The sequence below is a fragment of the Aricia agestis genome, chromosome 9, assembly GCF_905147365.1.
Source record: "Aricia agestis chromosome 9, ilAriAges1.1, whole genome shotgun sequence".
Lineage (NCBI taxonomy): Eukaryota > Metazoa > Arthropoda > Insecta > Lepidoptera > Lycaenidae > Aricia > Aricia agestis.
The window spans coordinates 6,991,878-7,015,146 of NC_056414.1; the positions used below are offsets into that span (position 1 = coordinate 6,991,878).

General features: G+C 37.3%; 2 protein-coding genes across 2 annotated transcripts in view; one reads left to right on the forward strand and one right to left on the reverse strand.

Annotated features, from left to right (window-relative positions):
* The window catches only part of LOC121730114 (facilitated trehalose transporter Tret1-like), a 19,677-nt gene extending 16,267 nt beyond the window's left edge, over window positions 1-3,410 (forward strand). The window contains exons 2-4 of the mRNA XM_042118972.1: window positions 86-483; window positions 1,240-2,001; window positions 3,112-3,410. Of these exons, the coding sequence (XP_041974906.1) occupies window positions 86-483; window positions 1,240-2,001; window positions 3,112-3,300 (1,349 nt within the window). The 3' untranslated portion in view covers window positions 3,301-3,410. The remainder of the gene's footprint in view (window positions 1-85; window positions 484-1,239; window positions 2,002-3,111) is intronic.
* On the reverse strand, window positions 3,175-22,202 carry LOC121730113 (myrosinase 1-like). Its single transcript, XM_042118970.1, has 7 exons — window positions 22,043-22,202; window positions 19,355-19,479; window positions 18,378-18,956; window positions 16,988-17,082; window positions 9,791-10,096; window positions 8,891-9,132; window positions 3,175-3,582 (listed from the first exon to the last, which is right to left on the reverse strand). Exons 1-7 carry the CDS (start codon window positions 22,081-22,083, stop codon window positions 3,378-3,380), a joined length of 1,593 nt encoding a protein of 530 aa, XP_041974904.1. The 5' UTR covers window positions 22,084-22,202; the 3' UTR covers window positions 3,175-3,377.
* Window positions 22,203-23,269: the final 1,067 nt, after the last annotated feature.

A 23,269-nucleotide genomic window follows, 5' to 3' on the forward strand; every position in this document is an offset into this window, starting at 1 on the left:
TCAAAACGCTTATAAACAAGCATACATCGCAAAGAATATCATAAAAATACGTGCATCATTTAACAGGAGCATTTGTATTTTTCAGCAACGCTCATCACTGCAACAGCTGGAACCTGCTACGGTTGGCCATCACCAACATTGTCGTACCTGAAATCTAAAGACAGTCACATACCAACGCTAGACGACGAGGGGTCATGGATAACGTCAATCATGATCCTCTGTTCGGCACTAACGCCCATTCCCTCCGCTTACTGCGCCGACCGATTCGGAAGAAAAGCTACGCTGCTCCTCGGCGCTATACCCTTCATCATCGGCTGGGTGCTGGTGATCGTGGCCAAGAGTGTTGCGGTGCTGTACGTGTCCAGAATGTTCTCCGGCCTCGGCTACGGGATCGTCTACACGGTGGCCCCAATGTACACGGGCGAGATTGCCACGAACGAAGTCAGAGGAGGACTATCAACTCTCATTACGCTAATGAATAAGGTGTGTTATCTTTGCATTTAGGTTAAGTAAATATTCAAACAAGCCTCATAAATTTGTTATTGCTAGTTATATCTTTATTTGCATGCAATTTCAATATTAACTTTCTTACCAAGATTTTATTATTAGACAAGTGGAATAAGACTAAAACAACAATACAGAATTGTTACAATTAATAAACAACTGTAAACTGGATAATATATTATCAGCTTACAACTAAAACGAAATTAACGTAAAGTAAAACAATATTAACAGCTCTTTAATTGTTATGACATGTTCAATATTTTTAGTTCTTATGAAACTAAATATGTGCATGTCTATAGACGATATATTATCAGTTATCACTACAAAAAAATTACGCAAGCTTTGAGAAAATTCCTGGTAGAAACTAGGCGTATAAATTGTAGAAAACTTCTTACAATCCTGCCCATCAATCTTTAGCAGTCAAGATGAACAAACATTAATTCATCTGATAGCACTGCGGGGTTAACGGCATGGTATACTCGGTCGTAAAAACTACACGTGGACAGAATTCCTACACATGAGGAATACGCAATAAGAGTACCTGCCTAAAATAATTTCCCCTTTTCAAAGGAAAAATATGGACCTCCATTTATTATCTAAGACGAAGACAAAAATAATGTACATCTCAAATGATGAATATCAATTGAATTGCTCAAATGTTGTTCGTACATACCCAATTAGAATTTTTATAAAAAATATTATAACTTTTACTAAATTAAAATATTGTAATTTCAGGTCGGCATCCTCGCCCAATACTGCATCGGACCGTACGTGTCGATGCAGACCCTGGCCGGCATCAACTTGATCCTGCCAATCAGCTTCGTGCTCACGTTCATCTTCCTGCCCGAATCGCCCTACTTTTATCTCAAATTCGAACGCTCAGAACGAGCGGAGCGGGCCCTAAGAAAACTTCGCAGCGGAGACATCAGGTTGGAGTTGAAAAACATAGAAATAAGCGTGCAGGAGGACATGAAGAATAAAGGAACGTGGGGCGACCTAATCTCCGAGGCGACTAACAGAAAAGCCCTTTGGATTAGTCTCGGCGTCTTCACGATCCAGCAACTCTGCGGAAGCGCCGCAGTGGTGGCGTACGCGCAGGAGATTTTCAAAGTCACGGAGAGCAAAATCGATCCGAGCCACGAATCGATGATCTTGGGAAGCGTGCAAGTAGCGACCTGTTGCCTGTCAGTCGCTCTTGTGGACAAACTGGGCAGAAAGCCCCTGCTTCTGTTCTCGGCCGGTGGCGTTGGATTGATGAACGCCATCATGGGAACCTACTACTATTTATACTTCACCAACAAAGACCTCGTGACTTCCCTCCACTGGCTGCCTATTACTTGCCTGCTCGTGTACATCGTATGCTACGCTATCGGACTTTCGACGGTACCCTACGTGATCATTGGGGAAATGTTCCCTACGAACGTCAAACTATACGCCTCTTGCGTGGCGCACATCTACACGGGAATATCCATGTTTACTGTTCAAAAACTATTCCAGGTAATTTACTTTCTTATATCCTATCGGTATTTATAGACGAGTTTATGTCGTGTACTTTAAGGCAAACTGAGCAGCGCTCTATTCTGATTTTAACAGTGGAGCAAATGAGTCATGACCTCGAGTCATCTGACAATATACTTAAAAAGTCGATTATCAAATCGATTATATTTCACGTTAAATTTAAGATTAAGATCTTGATTCATTTATCACTTGGATAATGACAACGCGCAAGCTCATGCTAACTGGTAAAATTATTGTTTTTAGGGTTCCGTACCCAAAGGGTAAAAACGGGACCCTAGTACTGAGACTTCGATGTCCGTCTGTCTGTCTGTCTCCAGGCTAGACACTTGAAAGTTACACAAATGCCTTAGTTATATTATGTCTACTTTAGTAATTAATACCTAATAATATTTAAATAAAATTAAAAATTAAGGTGGGCTCTCATACAAAAAAACAATTTTGGTCTATTTTTCCTCTATAACGGTAGAAGGGGAATCGCACTTGGCCGATTATTTCATACATAGATCGACTTATCATATAAAAGACTTCTATTTAAATAGAAGTCTTTGATCATATCTCGAAAACTTAAAAACGTAACTACGTTTTACCTTTACGTAAATCTTGAACAAAATATTTCTTTGACATTATATTGTGGCCTTTGGCGTTTGATGAAGCAAGATCATTAAAGTCTCATAAGCATTTAGACAAGTCTGATGCCGTTTGATAAATACGTTTGAGAGATTTGGATGACGCACATCATGTACAATTATTGCTTCGAAGCTGCAGATGGTTTACACTTCAAGTATAATCCGAAAAATTTTGGAAACGGCATAATTTCGATTAAGTACATACTAATTTCCCCAAAAACATTTCAAACTTCAAAGTAACACAATATCTTCTAATATATATAAAATTCTCGTGTCACAGTGTTTGTGCGCAAACTTCTCCAAAATGGCTCACCCGATTTTAATGAAATTTTGTATTTCGTTAGGCCTGAGAATAGGCTTTTATCTACTTTATATATTATGTTTATACTAGAAATAATTTATTGGCAAAACAACGTTTGCCGAGTCAGCTACTTTAAATATAATATTATGTTTGTCGTTTCAGGTCTTCAAGGACTTGTGGGGCATTTACACAGTATTCTGGGGATTCTCGCTGTGCTCCTTCCTGGGACTCCTGTTCATGCTGCTCGTGCTGCCGGAGACCAAGGGCAAGTCCTTCTCGTCCATCCAAGCCCGCCTCAAGAGGGACGTCGCGAGGGACAGCGCCAGCAAACTTAAAACCGTCGAGTATTAAGCCGTCTAGCTTAAGTTAGCTTAGGGATCGAATTGAAATAAAACATAAGGATATTAAATATTAATATAATAGCTAAGTTACGTTAGTGACAGGAGGGTTACGACTGTGAGGACAGAGGGAAGGAGGACGTTGGAACTGGAGAAGGCGGAGAAATCTGTCGGGTCGAAGTTATCGGGGAGGCTGCGCGACTTGATGACTTTGGCGTACATCTTGGCCGAGTCTTTGGGAGTTCTCGTCTTGTTGGGACTCTTGAAATCCACCAGGAAAAGACCGAAGCGGGACCTGCAAATGCATTTACACATGACGAGTGAAATTATAAACACGTTTAAAACACGCTTTGTTTTATTTCAGACCTTATTAAAGTTAGAGCGATACTGGAAAATGGGACCATCTTTATATTTTAATAATATTTCTAATACAAAATATTGTAATTAAGTATCTAATTCTAACCAGTAATCAATATCTCTACGAAAGATGATTTAGGATGTAAGATAGAGTGAGTTAACCGTTTATGTTATTTGAGATATACTTATATACTTACGGTCGTATGAATAAAAACTTAGCGAAGGTTTACAACAGCTTTATAAGCCTGTTGTAAAATTTAATATGAATAAAGGTTCTCTAACAGTGCTCTAACACCTTTTTAAGGTGACAGCTGTCAAAAAATAGCGCGCCTGTTTTAAACCTATTTTAAGAACATTTTAAGCATAATCGATATGAATAAACGTTTGCTAACAGTTGTTTAGGCGCGAAACGTCAAATAGGAGTTCGCAAACTTTAGTGAAGCCTCGGACCTACTTTAAGACCATTTTAAGAGACTGAAAATGGACGCAATATCGAGTATTATCGCGATTTCTGACATTATTGCAATTTCAAGAATCAGTAAGGGTCTCTACAGACGGACCGCATTTCAACTGCAATCCAACCGCAAATTGCAGTTCAAGTGCAGTTTAAATCCAGTTGACACGATTACGGGTCTACACAGACGGATCGCGTTTCAACTGCAATCCAACCGCAAATTGCAGTTCAAGTGCAGTTTGAATGCAGTTGACACGATTGCAATTCGACTGCAATAGAACTGTAAACCATACAGTTTACACGACTGCACGCCAACTGCAACTGAACTGCAATCCGACTGCGCGTTTAGTTTGCAGTTCTATTGCAGTCGTGTCAACTGCATTCAAACTGCACTTGAACTGCAATTTGCGGTTGGATTGCAGTTGAAATGCGGTCCATCTGTGTAGACCTTACAATAGAACTGCAAACCAAACGCGCAGTCGGATTGCAGTTCAGTTGCAGACTTGCATTTGGCGTGCAGTCGTGTGAACTGCATACTGACTGCATCTAAACTGCACCATCCTACCCGCCCGCACGGTCCGCTCTCCAGCAGTGCAGTTTGGATGCAGTCGGTATGCAGTTCACACGACTGCACGCCAACTGCAAATGAACTGCAATCCAACTGCGCGTTTGGTTTGCAGTTCTATTGCAGTCGTTTATACGTGGGAGAGCCATGCTTCGGCACGAATGGGCCGGCTCGACCGGATAAATACCACGTTCTCACAGAAAACCGGCGTGAAACAGCGCTTGCTCTGTGTTACGCCGAGTGAGTGAGTTTACCGGAGGCCCAATCCCCTAACCCCTACCCTATTCCCTTACCTACCCTCCCCTATTACCCTATTCCCTCTTAAAAGGCCGGCAACGCACTTGCAGCTCTTCTGATGCTGCGACTGTTCATGGGCGACGGAAGTTGCTTTCCATCAGGTGACCCGTTTGCTCGTTTGCCCCCTTATTTCATAAAAAAAAAAGTCGTGTCAACTGCATTCAAACTGCACTTGAACTGCAATTTGCGGTTGGATTGCAGTTGAAATGCGGTCCGTCTGTACATTGTGTCAAATGCACTAATTGTAGGCCTCAAAAGTAAAACAGAATAAAATAGTATTTTTAGTTATCTTCTCCTTCTTTTCATTATTCTTCTTCTTCTTTTATTATGGCGGCCTTAGTGAGTTGCCAATGTCAAAGTCTACTTTGCTCTTAGATGATTTATAAAATCCATAAAGTACATTTATTTTTTCTTCATTCTTTCTTTTTGACACATTGAATACAATTTTTAATCTGTGGAATACAATAAATTGACACACTGCCAACATTACCAAAAAAAATTCTTATAAAACGTCATATAAAGGTATTTTACTTAGCGAAGGCTTAGCAAGCGTTTATTCATATGGAGTGTTATAAGACGGTTTTTAACTTTAGTGAACATTTTAGTTAGAAAGCTGTTAAAACGTTCACTAAGATTTTTTTATTCATACCACCGTTAGGTTTTTCCAGGAAATAAAATTAATAATACCTAGTATGCACGAAAACAAATAACTAATATTACATTGCAGTTATACAATACTGCAAACACCTCATCAGTAAATAATCCATCGCTATACATCAACATTAGCAACAGTTAACAGATAAGATGAACTGATTTTGATAAGAACGATGTTTGTAATTACAATGTATATTTTATAACTAGTAAGGTTAAACTAATGTTATTTCAATTGTTAAACATTTAAAGTGACTAGAGATCGCCCAATGATCGAAATTCGACCTTAGCTTTAACGACAATAGGACTACTACCTATATTTTGTAAAAAATAATCACTGACTTTACAAACTTTATGAAAATAATATTGACTTTATCTTTTTTATTCAACTCTTATCTCTCGGACTTAGCTGATTTCAGACTGGCCGTGTAAGCATTGTCTAATAGTACCTTAGATCCAATAAAAAAAACTATAATCCATTTTCAATTTGTCAACAGACTTCAACCATAAATAAAAGAGTATAATTCGTTTGTATAGGCTTGTCACTCAAAAATCTGTCATTTCTCATGTGTGTTTGTTGTAGTGTGTGTAATGTTTTATTTGTTAAAAAATATATGATAAAAGCATAATTTCAAAATAATATTAGCTCGATGCACTCCTTCACCATAATATAAACTATAACTGTGCAAAATTTCATGCACCTACGTTTCCCCATTTTTCGTAAAAAGGGTTACAAAGTTTTTCGTTCGCGTATTAATATTATGATGATGATATAATTATTATACAGTAGTCAACCAAGTTTTGTTGATTACAGAACCCTAAAACGGAACCTTCCAGCTGATTTTTTGTATATTGGTAGGTTAATAGTTATATAATTTAAGAGTAACCTTGTCCTACAAATAAAACAATCCATATTTTAGGAGCATCAAGTCAAAGTATGAAATCCTTTCTATCTCTGTTAGCTACCACTTTCGAGATTTTTCGAAAATAAAGATGTTATTCGTCTTATCAAAATGTAGCTACTCACAAAATATTAGCTTGTTAGTAATCACAAAAAATTTGTTCTAGGGCTCCCTGACTATTATGTTTCACTAGTTGATGCATTTCATCTAAGTAATCATTCTGCATTCGTTTTCTTTGCTTACACTATTTTTAGTTGAGTGTAAGGTAAGCTAATTTCGAAGTTAGAATGATAAGACATAGTGATTAGCGACAAACGAACGAAGTCAAAGCAAAAAGTCTTATAAGCATTTACAACAGGATTATAAAAATATTTTAGTACCCATTTGCCAATAACAATTTAGTATTTTACTAATATCTAATACTATGCGAGTACTATTAATATCATTTTTTTTATTTTTCTGTAATTACAGCATTTAAAGAAATGCTGTAGTTACAGAATCTTTACTATTTTAATTTGGACTGTAAATTAAAAGTAATTTACAGTCCAAATTAAAATAGTAAAGATTAGTTACAATCCAAATGTAAAATTGAGGATAAACTATAAGGATAAGACAAAGTGAAAGTTTGTATAATTTAACTCTATTACTTTGTAGTTTCCCAGATAAGTACTAACGCCATTTAATTAACTTGTTCGGAATTGATTAAAGGTAAAGCGTACAAGTTTTACCTTGTGCCATATTTGGTACGTGTTGGGTGACTCAATACGAATCCCATGTGCATTCAAGGTGAAAGGAAACTCCTAGCGAAAGGGGTCATTGAGCGTTGACCAACATGAAAATTGTGTGGAAAATAAACATGCTCTTTGGAAGGAAAATAAATTTGAAACGTCACACATACAGACTTTAATCATGTTAGGCTGACCGTATACATACATTTTCCGTATTCGCCAGTTAAGAGGGCTACTGACCCAAAAAATCAAACATCGTCCTTCTCTCTTTACACTCACGCCCGTCTTTCATATGCCAGGTGAAAAAGGACGATGCGAAATCATCGCCAAGTTAGTTTTACTTAAATAAAAGACGAACTATAATGATTATGAAAAAAGTATTTTGAGTAAATGTAGGTTTTATCAATGCCTTTTTAGATGTTAAAAAATATTAAAGAAAAGACAGCAAACTTTGAAGGTCCAAGCAAAATGTGTGTGTCTAAAACAAGGTTTTTTGTAAAAAAAAGAAACTATCGAGCATTTTTTGAGTAATCGTGTTTTCGTCTTGAGCATTTAATCTTCATGAATTACTGAAGTTACTTGTGTAAAAAAATCCGTTTTCTAGACCTTACAGATTTTGAGATCTAGTTTTAAGTATGTAGTCAAGTTAGGGTCAGGTGCATTTTTAATATATTATTTTGTACTGATTCCATGCATTCGAATTTTCTAATACGGAAAACGAATTAGGAAATCGCATACGGAAAACTACTTATACTTATAGTATAAGCATTACGAAAGTTATAGAATTTTAGTTTTATACTATTGTTGAATTATTATTTCCTATTTAAGAACTTCAAGATTGATCTACTCACTAATTTTTTCAAGAGATATTATACCCCCAAAAATGTTTAGAACAGAGTCTATAAAAATCAAAAAAGCATTCATACATTAGCACCACTGCTAAAAACGAAATAAAAAAACGTGTGGCACTCGGGGACTGCTGCGGTAAACTTATGCAATTATAATTCACATAATATGTCTAGTCGCACGCACAAAAATACCGTGCCGAAGTCTGCCGAACTGAAACGACGATTAAAGATGCAGTCGATATGGGGAGAGTTATGCTTTATTTTGAATTTCTTGATTCGGTTGCCGCGCTCTCAAAGTCCGCTATAAAAGCTATGCAATAGCTTAAGAGGATACACCAAGGGCTAGAGAAATGAAATAAAGTATGTGTAATATCTATAGCTATCTCCCTTAGGCCTTACCTCAAGCCTATAGAACGCGATAGAGAAAACTGCAGAAAATCAACGATTCGTTGTCCCCTGATTTCTTCTCCAAAACTTAACCGATTATAAGTACTTTTTTCATTAAAGATTAAAGAAAGGCTTGAGCTGTGTTCCTGTTTTTTTTTTTTATATAATCGAGCCAAATCTGTTTTCTGGATGTTTGAAGACAGCAGAAAATCTTTTTTTTTTGAGTTTTTGAACGTTTATATCTTATTTAATAACTAAATTATGAAAAAAAGAAATCATAGGGACATTGTATTAGTGGCCGTAGATATTCAAGAAAAAAATTATAACTCTACTAGCATTATCCAGGGAGGAAACAGGGGACAACGTTTGTATGGAAAAAAGGGCGGTGTGGACTCCTCTTAATAAAAAACTTACGTCAAACCATCATCCCATTCCCAGTTGTCCATTAGACTCCAAGCGCAATATCCCTTAACGTTGGTCTTGTCTTCGTACATGGAGTGGAGGAGGGCGTTCAGGTAGTGGCCGTAGTATGAGACCCTCTCAGCATCATGGACCCCACTGAAGTCAGCGAAGCCGTTCTCAGTAACGAGTATGGATACGTTGTTGTATTCGTTGGACACCCATTTAAGGAGACGACGAAAGCCTACTGGTACAACCTGAAAGTGTTTTCATTGATTATGTAGTTATGGTTTCTTGTTTGGCTAAGAATTTAGATTCTACTTTTATATATTTTTTTTTTAATGAAATAAGGGGGCAAACGAGCAAACGGGTCACCTGATGGAAAGCAACTTCCGTCGCCCATGGACACTCGCAGCATCAGAAGAGCTGCAGGTGCGTTGCCGGCCTTTTAAGAGGGAATAGGGTAATAGGGGAGGGTGAGGAAGGGAATAGGGGAGAGTAGGGAAGGGAATAGGGTAGGGGATTGGGCCTCCGGTAAACTCACTCACTCGGCGAAACACAGCGCAATCGCTGTTTCACGCCGGTTTTCTGTGAGAACGTGGTATTTCTCTCTCCCACGTATTAATTATATGTGAATAAATTAGTAGAGAAAGAAGTGAAGATAAATATTAATTTATTGATTTGGTAAATAATTTTGCTGTTAATTGTTTGGATCTAATCAGAGTATTCAATCAAATGACTATATTTTATTTGAAAGAATATTATACTCTACTTTTCACTTAGCCCAAACATAGTATTAGGCTCTTGACTTTCATGCATACGAAGTCGTGACCATAAACTATAGTGTTAAATATTTTAAAAGACTTTTAATGATAGGATGCTTTGTTACTTTCTAATCAATAAAGCTATTCTTACCCTCAACCAATTCGACGAAGATTTGGACGGCCATTTTGGATTTTGGAATCTGACTATACCACAGTCGTTGGCATGGGACGGCACGGCTCCTACTTGCTTATCGGCCATCGTCAAGTAGTAAGTGGTATAATGATTCAGGCCGAAGAAATCACCAGTTCCCTTGATATATTCTATTTCTTCCGGAGTGAATTTGGGCAGGCGGGACTGGCTGAAGTTTTGCTGTCGGCTCTTCTCATCGATGATCCTGATCATTTCTGCAGGGTAGTTCCCTTCGGCTGAGTAGATAGGGTGGGTGTACCAGCCTAACTGTAAATAAAATTGATTTTATTATGCATCGTAAATCGTAATAGAAGTGCGTTAGGAAGGTCAAGCAAATTTTAACTTTTGAAAAAAATACCGAGAATCCTCGTCTTATTCTTTCAAATAATTATAATTTAAGTGAATACTGAGACAATTTCTCAAATAATTTTAACCGGCTTCCAAAAAAGAAAGGGGTTGTATGTTCAGCTGTGAATATTTTTAGGCGTCAACAAAACGCTATCACCAAAGGGTGAACTAACAAGTGAGGACACCTCTCAGACTCGGGCTCCTACAAGTGCATTACTGATCTCTCAAAACTTTTGCAACCTATTGGATAACTAATGCCAGGCTCATTCATCCTAACCACAGACATAGATCAAGAAAGATACTGCATGTCGCTTCATTTGTATGAAAACGAGCGTGCCACTTTTTCATAGCTACTGTGTCGTACCGATGATAAGAAAAGTGACCATTATCTAGGCCAATGTTTCTATTTGAATTTCTACAGCTCAATACGGCACTTTTAGGCCTTTAGGCATTTTTAAAATTCCGATTGCCGTCCGATTCCGATAGCAGACTAAAGAACAGACTTTCGAAAGACGAGCATTGCTCGTCGTTTGGGAGCGCGATATGGCACGCGAAGTACATACACATGCGGTATCTATCATGATCTATGTCTGTGATCCTAACAGTCTATTGTCCTACTTCCTACTTCCTACTAATATTATAAAGGCGAAATTGTTTGGATGTATGGATGTGTGGATGTATGGATGTTTGTTACTCTTTCACGCAAAAACTACTAAACGGATTTTAATGAAACTTTACAATAATATAGCTTATACATCAAAATAACACATAGGCTACAATTTTAACCGACTTTCAAAATGGGGGAGGTGTTATGTTCGTTTTCTTATATTCAACGATTACTCCGCCGTTTGTTACCCGTTTTTCAAAATTTTCTTTTGGTATATAGGGTATCATCCCAATTTGGTATTATATTCACAAAAGTGGTGATCTGATGAAGGATCCATAAGTAATCGAGGGAACTCCTCAAAACTTATAGGGAAACATGTGGTGACTTCGGTTTCGTGAGAACTGAGAAGTATTCTAAGCATATGCTACCAACAAGTAAGATTTTGCACCGAGATATACCTGGTATACCGTGGTTCGGAAGGTGCTGAGAGAACTCCTGATTCTTTATAGATACAAGTTTGGGAGTTTCGGCGTTGTTTTAAGAACAGAAAGCATATGCAAATTACATTCATCATCATCATCATCACTACCATAATATTATACCATTTCATAGTCTTTTAGATCGAGTCTCGAGTTTGTCAAGCGATAATTAAAAAAATCTATACCTACCTAATATTATAAACCTGAATAGTATGTTTGCTTGAACTACAGGTCCGATTTAAAAACTTATCTCATTGTTAGATAGATCATTTATCGAGTAAGACTATAGGCTATATTATATTATCACGCTAAGACTAATACGATCGAAGAAACTCAGGTAGGTCAATGTGGGAAAAACGGGGGAAATATTTTTTATGGGAAAATGTACGGTTTCTGTAATATTCCTAATTTACGCGGGCGAAGCCGCCCGGACATCTAGTCACGGATACATTTACAGAGTAATAAAATAATAAATTAACCCTATTAAATCCAATCAGTACTTAATTAGACGTGGATCACGTGAATCACGACATTATGACAAACTGTCCATGCACAATGTTTTATTACTACTAAGGATAATAATCTTTATTTACTAGGCCTTAATGCCCTGTGACAGGTAAAAGAACTCTGAACGAATTATAAAGGCTAAGTCAGAGCTTCCCAAACTGTGCGTCGCGCGACACCGTCCGTCCGCGTCCCAGGGGCATCGCATGTCAACACAACCAAATCGAGTGAGCCCCGCGTGCATTATGTCAATCATACATCCCGGGATTCCCGGGCAGTCTAAATCCCCGGTTTCAGAAGCTATGCTCAGAAAAGCAAGCGCAGCCTTCACATTAGCCAACCTTGCTGGCTTTAATATTTTTCATAAATCATAAAAATCTCTTTTAATTTTTATGCTTATGTTTTGATTTGGTCATTATTTCCTAATAAAAAATATAAATATCCAAATAGTGTTTATACGATAATCTATGTAGGCTGGTACTAAAATTAGAAAGTATTTTTGGGGGCTGGGTTTGAGGGACGTCGTAAAGAAATGGCAAAGTGCCAAGGGCGTCACAGTACAAATACGTTTGGGAAGCCCTGGGCTAAGTAATACTTGCTGGTGGAATTCAGCTAAAAAACTGTCCTAGTATGCACGAGCAAGCATGTCAAGGCGATGCCTTGATATCGGTACAATTTGAATACATTATGGTTATAGTTTTTCCTTATCTTGGTCAAATTTACCATGCCATGGCACGAATAGGTTGATTTCATGGTAAGAATCTATACTAATATTATAATTCTGCAGAGTTTGTTTATTTGTTTGTTTGTTTGAACGCGCTAATCTCAGGAACTACTGGTCCGATTTGAAAAATTATTTTACTGTTGGATAGCCCATTGATCGAGAAAGGCTATAGGCTATATTTTAACACGCTGGGCGGATTCGACCAAACTGGAGTAAACTTTTACTCGAGTATAAATGTCTCCTAATCTAATGGCGGCTCTCGACATAATAGGCGAACGCGTTGGCCAACGCGTCTGCGGACGCGTTGGCCCAATGTGTAGAACGGGCGTTCGCGCGTTGGCCGTAGGTATTTAGACGTTGGCCGACGCATCTGCGAGCTTGCCGCGCGGGTCGGAAATGTCGGCAAAAGATCAAAGGACATTTGTCGCAAGCTTCGCGCTCCATCCACACATAGGCCGCGCGATCAGTTTGCCCGGAGCGGCGAGGAAGAGTGCACGTTTCCTTCTTGTGGCGAATTAACATCCAACTTGACGAAATGGCGAACAATATGAGTATCGAGGAAACATTTAAATTTATTGGGCCCTATGGGTCTATACAGACGGACCGCATTTCAACTGCAATCCAACCGCAAATTGCAGTTGAAGTGCAGTTTGAATGCAGTTGACACGACTGCAATAGAACTGCAAACCGAACGTGCAGTCGGATTGCAGTTGACTGCAGTCGTGTGAACTTCATACCGACTGCATCCAAACTGCACTATCCCACCCACCCGCACGCTCCGCTCTCCCGCGCATGGAATCAGTAGCAGTGCAGTTTGGATGCAGTCGGTATGCGGTTCACACGACTGCACGCCAACTGCAACTGAACTACAATCCGACTGCGCATTTGGTTTGCAGTTCTATTGCAGTCATGTCAACTGCATTCAAACTGCACTTGAACTGCAATTTGCGGTTGGATTGCAGTTGAAATGCGGTCCGTCTGTATAGACCCTATCAGAGTAAAAACTGCCTGTGGAACTAAAAATCATATCAAAAGTTGCAAAAAAATAATAAGGTTATTGGACATTCTATTTTCCTCACGATGTTTTTAGGGTTCCGTACCCAACGGGTAAAAACGGGACCCTATTACTAAGACTTCAACGTCTGTCTGCATTTCTGTCTGTCCGTCTGTCTGTCTGTCCATCTGTCTGTCCGTCTGTCTGTCTCCAGGCTGTATCTCAAGAACCGCTATACTTAGCTAGATTTCTGAAATGTTCACAGATTATGTACCTATATCTGTTGTCGCTATAACAACAAAATATACTAAAAACAAAATAAATTAAATATTTTATAAATAAATATTATTAATTATTAATCATGATAATTATAATAAGTAATAATTTTTATATATAATAAATAATAAGTAATAAAAAAAAATATTTTGATATTACTTATAAAATATTATGTAAAAGTGAGTTTATTTCTTTGTTTGTTACGTTTTCTCGCCTTTTACTTATTTATTTCGAGAATACCCTTTTAAAACTTTTTCTTGTCCACATTTACAAAGTAATTATAAGCTGTGAATAAATATACAGCTGCAGCTGTTAGCGACTCAACATCCATTTTGAATCCGTCCGCACATTGGCGCGATCCAAAGCATACTGAACGACCTTCCTATGTGTGGATTACTCACAAACGCCGTTTTTCCAACTTCTAATCAAAGAATGAGGTAATTACACGGGAGTAAATATTAACACGGGCTATTTTGGTGGAGTAAATATTAAACTAAGAATAGTTGCACAACCGGGTGTCAACTGTCACGGTCGGTGTCATTGTGAACTATAATTGACATTTTATTTCATACTCTTTGAGTAACTTGGTAAAATGCAAACGATAATACCCTAGAGTAAATTAAAGGAGTAAAATTATTCTCATGATAGTTATACTCGTGTAACTTCAAGTTTGGTGAATCGGGCCTAAGACTAATAGGAGCGAAGAAATAGAGTAAAATGTGGAAAAAACGGGGGAAATTATATGAAAGGGCTTATTTGAACGCGCTAATCTCAGGAACTACTGGTCCAATTTGAAAAATTCTTTCAGTGTTAGGTAGCCCATTTATCGAGAAAGGCTATAGGCTATAATTTTATCTCGCTAAGACTAATAGGAGCTAAGAAATAGAGGGAAATGTGGAAAAAACGGAGGGAAATCATTTGAAATTGCTTATTATCTTAAGAACTACTGGAGCAATTTTTTTGTTATTTGGCAAACATGAAGAACTTTTTGCGGAAAAATGTACGGTTGCGTGAAAGTCCTAAATTACGCAAGCAAAGCCGCGCGGAACATCTATATATAATAAAATCGTAGGAAAGTTAATTCTGTACATTGAATATTTTTGTACAATAAATAATACTTGGGATGTGATCTACTATTTTAACGCGGACGAAGTCGCGGGCAACAGCTAGTGACGAATAAAAAGATGGTCTGACAGAATAATTTGAAATAGGTATTTAATTTGTTGGTCAAGTTTTCTGTTTTATATAAGCCTAGCCGCCCCATTCAGCCCATATCGAAGAGCAGGATCTCAAGTAGAATCCGGAATAATTTGATAGCAAAAATAAACGTTCGATAATGTTATGTACCATCGAGGAAATTGATTCCTAGGCAGACCAACGTCATTTGGTCGGATCATATCAATTCAGTGTTAATAATTATTGTGATCTATCGGCTAGGTTTGACGTAACGCGACCAAACTACGTAGGTCATCCCCCATATGCCTAGGAATCAACTTCTCTGATAGTACATACCTACGTTGTAGTCAATTGTTCCTGCTAAATCCACAACTTGACGACTCTAAGGGCCTGTTTTACCACTTTCTGATAAAGTGCCGAATAGGCTATTCACAACTTTTTTGACAGATTCTTCATACTTGATCTGTCAAGTTTATTGGTGGATAGCCTATTCGTCACTTATCAGGAAGTGGTGAAACAGGCCCTAAGTCCTGGCATTATTTTATGCCGGTAATCTATTAGACAATGATGTTTTTCCGTCCAATCTACAGACTACATTAACATTAACTCCTGCGATGAATAGAGCATATTATGTGTACTATGTTCTATATTATGTGTACTATGCAGCTTAAATCCTCCTACAATCGGGTGATGTATAATCTGTCTGCTCTTTTATCGATCGTATTCCCAAAGTAATTGGATTTATTCATGAAATTATTATGCATGTCGATAACTCGAAAATTTTATACTATGTATTTCGGATGACAATAAATAAGAGTTTATGAATAAGTCCTGTTGATGCCGAAGAGTAAAATTGTGGAATTATGGGCGAGACTGGTGAGAGTGAGAGAGGCCGCAAAGCAAGAAATTCGACCGGGCGAGGTGGTATGCTCGGATATGCCCGGTATGCTCTAGACTCGTGATTGATTTCAACTGTCGTATACAGTGTGTTAGTGTAAACACCGTTTTTTTTTAGTTCCCAGCATTGTTTTCATAGAAAAAGTTGTTCATTTTGACGGGCGCATATTTTAATGCTTTCAAGGATAACGGTGTTTGCACTAAAATCTTGCATAGATACCGACGCACTTGGATAGCGCGATGCAGGATTGTGGCCACCACAGTGGATATTATATTATTGTAATTTGTCTTGCTCACAATTTTATACCAGGCGGAAAACTATAATAATAATATTATGCTTTTTTCGAAGACTTAAACAGACAGACAAACAGACACCAAGTACATAATATAATGTTAGTATGGACTTACACATTAACATAATTAAGTACATTACAAATACAATACATTTGAATAATTAAATTAATTAAGTATCATACTAATATTACAAAGGCGAAAGTTTGTGAATTTGTATGTATGTTACTTCTTGACGTCTAAACGGATGGAGCGATTTTAATTAAATTTGGTATGAAGTTAGTTTATAAACCCTGGATTTACACATCTAAGGTTTCTCAACTGCTAGAAAGTATCACAATTCCCTAATTCCCTAATAGTGATACGATTAATCTTCAGTTCCTTTGTGGTGAGAGTACCGACGCATCTTCTCCCGACCTTTGAAGCGGAGGAATTCTGGCCGACTGATGTGGTTTACCGAAGGTTCCGGGGGAGACTCCGGAATGAAGCGCGCGTCACGTCGCCGTTAATTCGTGATAATGTGTAGTTGTTAAGTTTATATAATTTTTATGTATGTTAGTCATTAAGGTATATATTGTATGGGCCTACGTAGCCTGATTCAAATAAATAAATAAAAAAATAAAATAAATTAATACTAATTATATTATCTATCACGTTTGGTGTCACCAGCACGAGTCTATTTTTGACCATCATTAACATCTTAAATATTATCTAGTTTTGAATTATGCAAAAAACTTGTTTCGCACAAGTTTGACTAGATGTTCAGAATAGATTGAAAAATAAGAAAATCTAGAATATCGATAGATGTAGTATTTGACATAATATGTAGTCTTATTCTAGATTTTACAGAATTCAAACTTACGTGGAACTGTAAATATCTTTCAGCGGCTTCGCGGTCGCTGGCTGACTCCGTCTTCGGTTCCGCCCAGTTGGAGTCCAGAGAAATGGCGACTTGTCCTGAAAAACAGATACTTAGAACTCATTTATTATGTACGAACGCGAACGCGGCGAACCTACTCATAATAAAAACTAGTTTTTATTATTCGTAGATACGAACAATATACTCGATTAATAAGCAAAAGGAAAAATTAAGTATAGTCTAACTTAGAGCCTAATTTGACTTATAATCCTTTGACCCGACTATAAAGTTAATATACCTAGCGGAATAGAGAAACAAAGGCAAGGCAGGCTGCAAAAAGAAACGTGTTGTTGTCATGTATCATGACAGCAGCACTCTTTTTTTGACGTCCAGTCGGCACGTGCCGCACGCTGACAATTTAATCTCATAGAATTCATGTTCAATCATGCTTGTGTAAGTGTATACGTACACATATTTTTCACACAGATGAAAACCAATTTTGGTTTCATTTGACAGCTCGAGATTGTTGCTCTATTCCGCTAGGTATATTAACTTTATGGACCCGACTACGGCGAAGCATAAACGGAAGGATAATGATTTTGTCATTACAGTACGGTAGAATTAGAAGTGTTTAAATAAATCGATTATAGAGTCAATTATAGTTCCGAGTTATAGTAACTAACCGAAGTCATAATTTATGACATAGATTAAAATTACATTGAGTCAAGGTAAGCACGTTTTTTACACTGCCCAGCCCCTTACATGGCCCTACTTACGCTTCCGATATGAGAGAGGAAGTACCCAATGATTTAAGGTTACTAAAAACATATGTCGAACAAATTCCTGCATAAGAGAAGGGATAAGACCCTGGCCTGGTCGCAGTAAACTTGGCCAGCTGAGGCATTTTAATTAATAAATACCGCAATGATATTTAGGTAGCTAGGACATTCTTTGTGGAACCTTTTGCAATAGTTATTGCTACAACTGTTTCTTATTGCATATAATTTGTCAATTAAATTTTAGTATCAGAAACTGTTTCACATTATAAATTACGCGAATTATAATGAGCACAACAGCTGAGGGTTTAGAAGACTTTTCATAATTTTAGAATAGAAAAAAGTGCAGTAGCTCTACCATGAGTTTAAAGCTACAGTATTTATCGATACGCGATACCGGCTACGTAAATATATTTTACAGCGCCTCTAGCGGTTACTTGCGGAACTAAAATCGCCATACTAAATATTTACGTAGTCGGTATCGAGTATCGATCAATACTGTAGCTTTAAACTCATGGTAGAGCTACAGGACTATTATTATACAATGGTATTCGAACTGATATGAACCAAATTATTAATTCAAAAACTAAATCTTTAAACTTAGTATCATATCTTACCTCCATAAGTTGGCCGGTAAGTCGTATTGTAAATGTGATAGGCTTTAGCGTGCGCCTTCAACAGATTGTGAGTGCAGAGGTAGTCAGCAAAACCAGTCTGGTTCAACTTCGGAGCTCGGTACGTGTTCCCGTAGCCCTCGAGGCAGACTTGCATAGGCTCGTTGAACGTCACCCAGTATTTGACTTTATCGGCATAATTATCGTACAAAACTTTGGCGTAATCGGCGAAATAGTCCACGATGTTTTCATTCGTCCAACCACCCATCTCTTGGAGGGCCTGAGGTAGATCCCAATGGTACATCACGACCATTGCAGTGACGTTGTACTTTTCCAGCTCCATCAAAAGGTTTCTATAGTACTCCAAGCCTTTCTGGTTGATATCGTTCTTTAAGCCCTTCGGCATAATCCGTGGCCAAGATATGGAGAACCTGTAAATGTTAACGCCCAACTCGTGGACCATTTCAGCGTCTCTTTTGTAGTTGTGATAAGAATCTGCTGCCACGTCCGGAGTAGAACCATCTTTGGCAAATTTGGGATTTTGGACGTGCACCAGATGGTCCCATATACTTTCTCCTTTACCTGGAAATAAATGTGTACAATTATAAATAACAATATTATAATTGTTTTTGCTGTTGTCACTCAAATAAAAACGAGCTGCACCAGGAGCCACTATTGGTAAATGGTACCTGTAATATTATGTCTCATCGCAAACTGTTATTTACAAATCCAACGCCTTGCACTTAACTCTAGCCTACAGGATCACTAGCGCCGAGGCATTGCCTGTTCTAGCACTGGAGTTTACCTGTTGCGAGTCCTAAAACAGCTTTAGCATGGCCCTCGTACTTCTTGTGATCACGTCAAAAGATTTTAGCGGTTGGATTCCGTTTTAGCAATGGAAGTGTGTGATGGACCGACAGTCGACACCTTTTAAAAATAAGTAAAAATAACAACATAATATTACATATTGTTGTCATTACCATCAGCATCCCACGCTCCTTCAATTTGTAACGCAGCTGTACTCACTCCAAACAGGAAGTCCTTTGGAAATGTGTAGTTTTGTTTTGGGCCAGCTGACACATTAAGGCCTATTGTATCAGCATTACTGTGAAGAAAATGCACTGTTATATGCTGACTTCTTTAAGAAATCTTTTGGTTATAGTGAAATAAAATTGTGTACTACCGTCGAGAGGCGGGAAACTAAAAAATTAGAATTTTATACATATTATTATGTCTCTTTCACTCGAGAACGAATAAATTACTGCTATCGCTTTGTTATCGCACATATAATGCGATACTAATAACATACTTAACTTGTAACTTGTAACCGAGTGGATTTGAGTACGAAATGTTCTCTGTCGCTGAACTTTACGTTGTATTCGTAAATATAAGTGACCTAAGCTTACTAATGGTAATTTTTTTCCACTAACCAGAGTCTATTAGAGTAACTAACAAAGTAGAGCAGGCTAACGATGAAAATGTTTAATCATTATTAATTACCTTTCTGGTTTGATATATCTGTTCAACTGTTTATTACTTACATACCTAGTTACTACAAAATTCTTAGAATATTGTTGGATACTTAACACTTAAACAAAGCCACAATATTACTTTTATAATGATCGTTATTGAAGTAATATTGTATAATTTATTGTAATATGTATAACTTACATGTGCAAAGTAAAGGAAAAAATAGAGGAAAATAAACTTTCCCATTATGTATACATATAATTATTAATAATGTATCCGACATACATACATAATATTGGTAAAATTTTCCTCTATTTTTTTCTTTTCCGCTAAAATAAGTGTTATAAAGACCACTTCAAAATCGTTTATAATAAATCATGATCGTTGTTCCCATATTTAAATCATGATGTTATTCGGGTTATCTTAAAATTCATTCATTTTACATCTATAATGAAAAATAATGTAACCGAAATTTCCTGTGTTAAAATATAATAAATATAATAATAACACAAATTACGTTTTCTCTAGGTAGAGCTGTGACAATTCGTAACAAAAGACTTGCTAATAAACCAAAACAATGCTATAATGTTAAAAGTTCGTACTGCCGGCATTTTACTAATTAATTATTATTTATTATTAACCTGTAGCACCTCCATCGTGGGTATCGCAGACACAATAGATTTTCAAATGTTATGCAGCACCCGGCTGCCGCTTAGGGATTGATGGGTTAAGCTAGATAAATTATATTTTCACTATAATATCTTTCTTGTGTTATCAGCTAGATAATAGATCACTGCAGAGGCGTAGCTACCGTATATCTGCCATATGAATTATTATACGGGCCCTGGGCCAACGGAAGCCCATTTTATCAATGTTTTTGTTTTGTGAGAAATCTATACCATTTTGTAAGGGACTGCAAACAAATTAATATACGGGGCCAAATTATTATAATAAAATAATAGTCATAAAGTTATTAAGACATTGTGTTCCCTCTTCAAACTCTAGATTTTTAAACTTCATCACAATGGAGACAAGAAAGAGTGAAAGAAACTGGGGGATGAATTAATGTTAGTTACTTTTTAGCTGAGAACTATGTGAAATATATCTAAACAGAATTTAAGACGTCTGGCATTTTATGCAATTTCTCATTCAAACTAGTTTCAGGTAATAAAAAATAATAGATAGGTATCACAATACCATCTCGTGATAAGTACCTATGATCTTATTATTTTTTTGTGAGAAACCTTTTGTTTTTTATACTTCTGCGGAGGTCATTAATTTACCTATTTTATACTTCGGTGTTTCAAAAGCTACTCCTTACGTTGGGCCATCAATAACATAATCCATTTAAAGCATGAGACATCAATCGTAGGCAATACTAGAAGAATATTTTCCTCTATTGGTCCAGTATAACAGTACTTACCAACAATATGCCAAGAAGAAGGAAATTTGGCAAGATTACCATAATAATCACGTATGAGTTATGAACACAGGACGTATCTGATTTTTTGTGATAGAAAAGTTATAAAGGTAAGCCGTCAGACAATCGCTCATATTATTTGACCATCATTGACCAACGTGGAGGACCCGCATTATATCGAATATCGATAGGTCAAAAACAATCTGACCAAATTACAACTTCATGTCTGATTCTATAGAGCAAAATTGTAAAGAGAAAACATGACTAGAGATAGGTACGGTATATTTACTATTTAAGTACCAATTACCTATTATTATTATCTTCTTATCAGTAACAATTACAAAACATAGTTTATATTTATCTACCTGAAAAATATAACGTTTGTCTTGAATAACTTAAAATACTTAGGGCCTGTTTCACCACTTCCTGATAAAGTGCCGGATAGGCTATCCACAACTTTTTTGACAGATTCTCCATACTTAATCTGTCAAGTTAAGTGGGAACTACATAGGTATTATTTAGAACATTCCTTCCTACTACTTTTAAAATAGTCATCGTTAGTCATGCATCGTCTGTCACTAGGTACTAAGCTAACGATTGACGAGACCCATTAGCAAATTAGTTTAGCTGAATCTACGCAGAGTATTGACTATTGACAGCTGAGCAAACTCCATAAATAAAAGAATAAAAACATTGCATGCCAGTGAATGCAAATCCTTAATTTGAAGGTCGACTTAATTTTTGCGCTCTTACAAAAACTGCAAATTGCATTACTTACCCTTTAAAAACAAAAGACGATAATAGGAACAAAAATAACATTTTCAATATCACTTTGTCATTCACTTTCAGTTATCTTTTTCTCATGAATTAGATCTACACAGCCGCTAGCAAGGTGCTCAACTAAGAAGCGTGCAGTGCGAATGTCTACCTTGCGCACACTGTGACCGACAACTCATAATATCCTGTTTTATTGTTATAAGAAGCTGACAATGCTGCGAATGATAAGAAGCTAATCTTATGTCTCGTTTGAGGATAACAGCTCTATATGTATATATTCGGTTCAGCTGAAGACGAGTGAGAAGAAGGTGCATACTGCTTAAGTATGATACTTTATTAACAAAAGGTAAGGTTTACAAAGGATTGCTTACTTTGACTAGCCTCTGAAGTTACTAGATAGATTTGGATGGGCAGATATAGAGTTGACCACGGTGATGGACATAGGCTTATTGGCATTGACTTCATTTTTCGGAAAACGTATGGTTCCTAACTTCCTTATGGGTATGGTAAGGACTAAGGAGGTATTCTTTTGCAGGCACATCATCCAGTCGCGGGCAACATCTAGTTTTGAATAAGATAGAATTAGCAATAAGCATGTTCGTATTATAGGCCACCCTTCCATTTCTACCACTGCATCTCCTGTGTCGTCAGGATCAACAGTGATCCGAGAGAGTCGCGATGCGCGTTGTGTTCCTGCGCATCGCGACACAAAGAAGACGACCGGCCTATGCAAGCCCCCCATGTGGGGCCTCTGTTCGGCCTAGGGGGACAAGAAACCCCAACAGTGTGGGCCTGCTTTGGGTGAGCAGGCGAGCGCGGACGGAAGTCACGGAAGACATGTAATAGGCCCTCGCGTCTCCGTCCTGCGCGAAAGTAGGAACACGGTCGGGTTTTAGTGGGTACAGCAGCGTAGCAAGTCCCACATACCCCGGTGGTCCTTCCCTAACGCTACCGGGGATGTGTAATAGCATTTCCCGACCAAAAAAAAAAAAATAGGATCAACAGTGTTAACAAATCACCGAAATCATATTTTGATCTTGAGTTTTGAGTAAGCTTGGACATCCCTAAGATCATATTATAGTATCGTAGGCTCTATGTTTGCGTTCGGTGTAGACTATAATATAAAGTCTATGGTATTAAATTGTTATATTTCACGTTCACATAAAATACACTTTAATTTTACTGTTATTAACATTTTAATTTTATCGTTATTGAACTTCAGAAATCA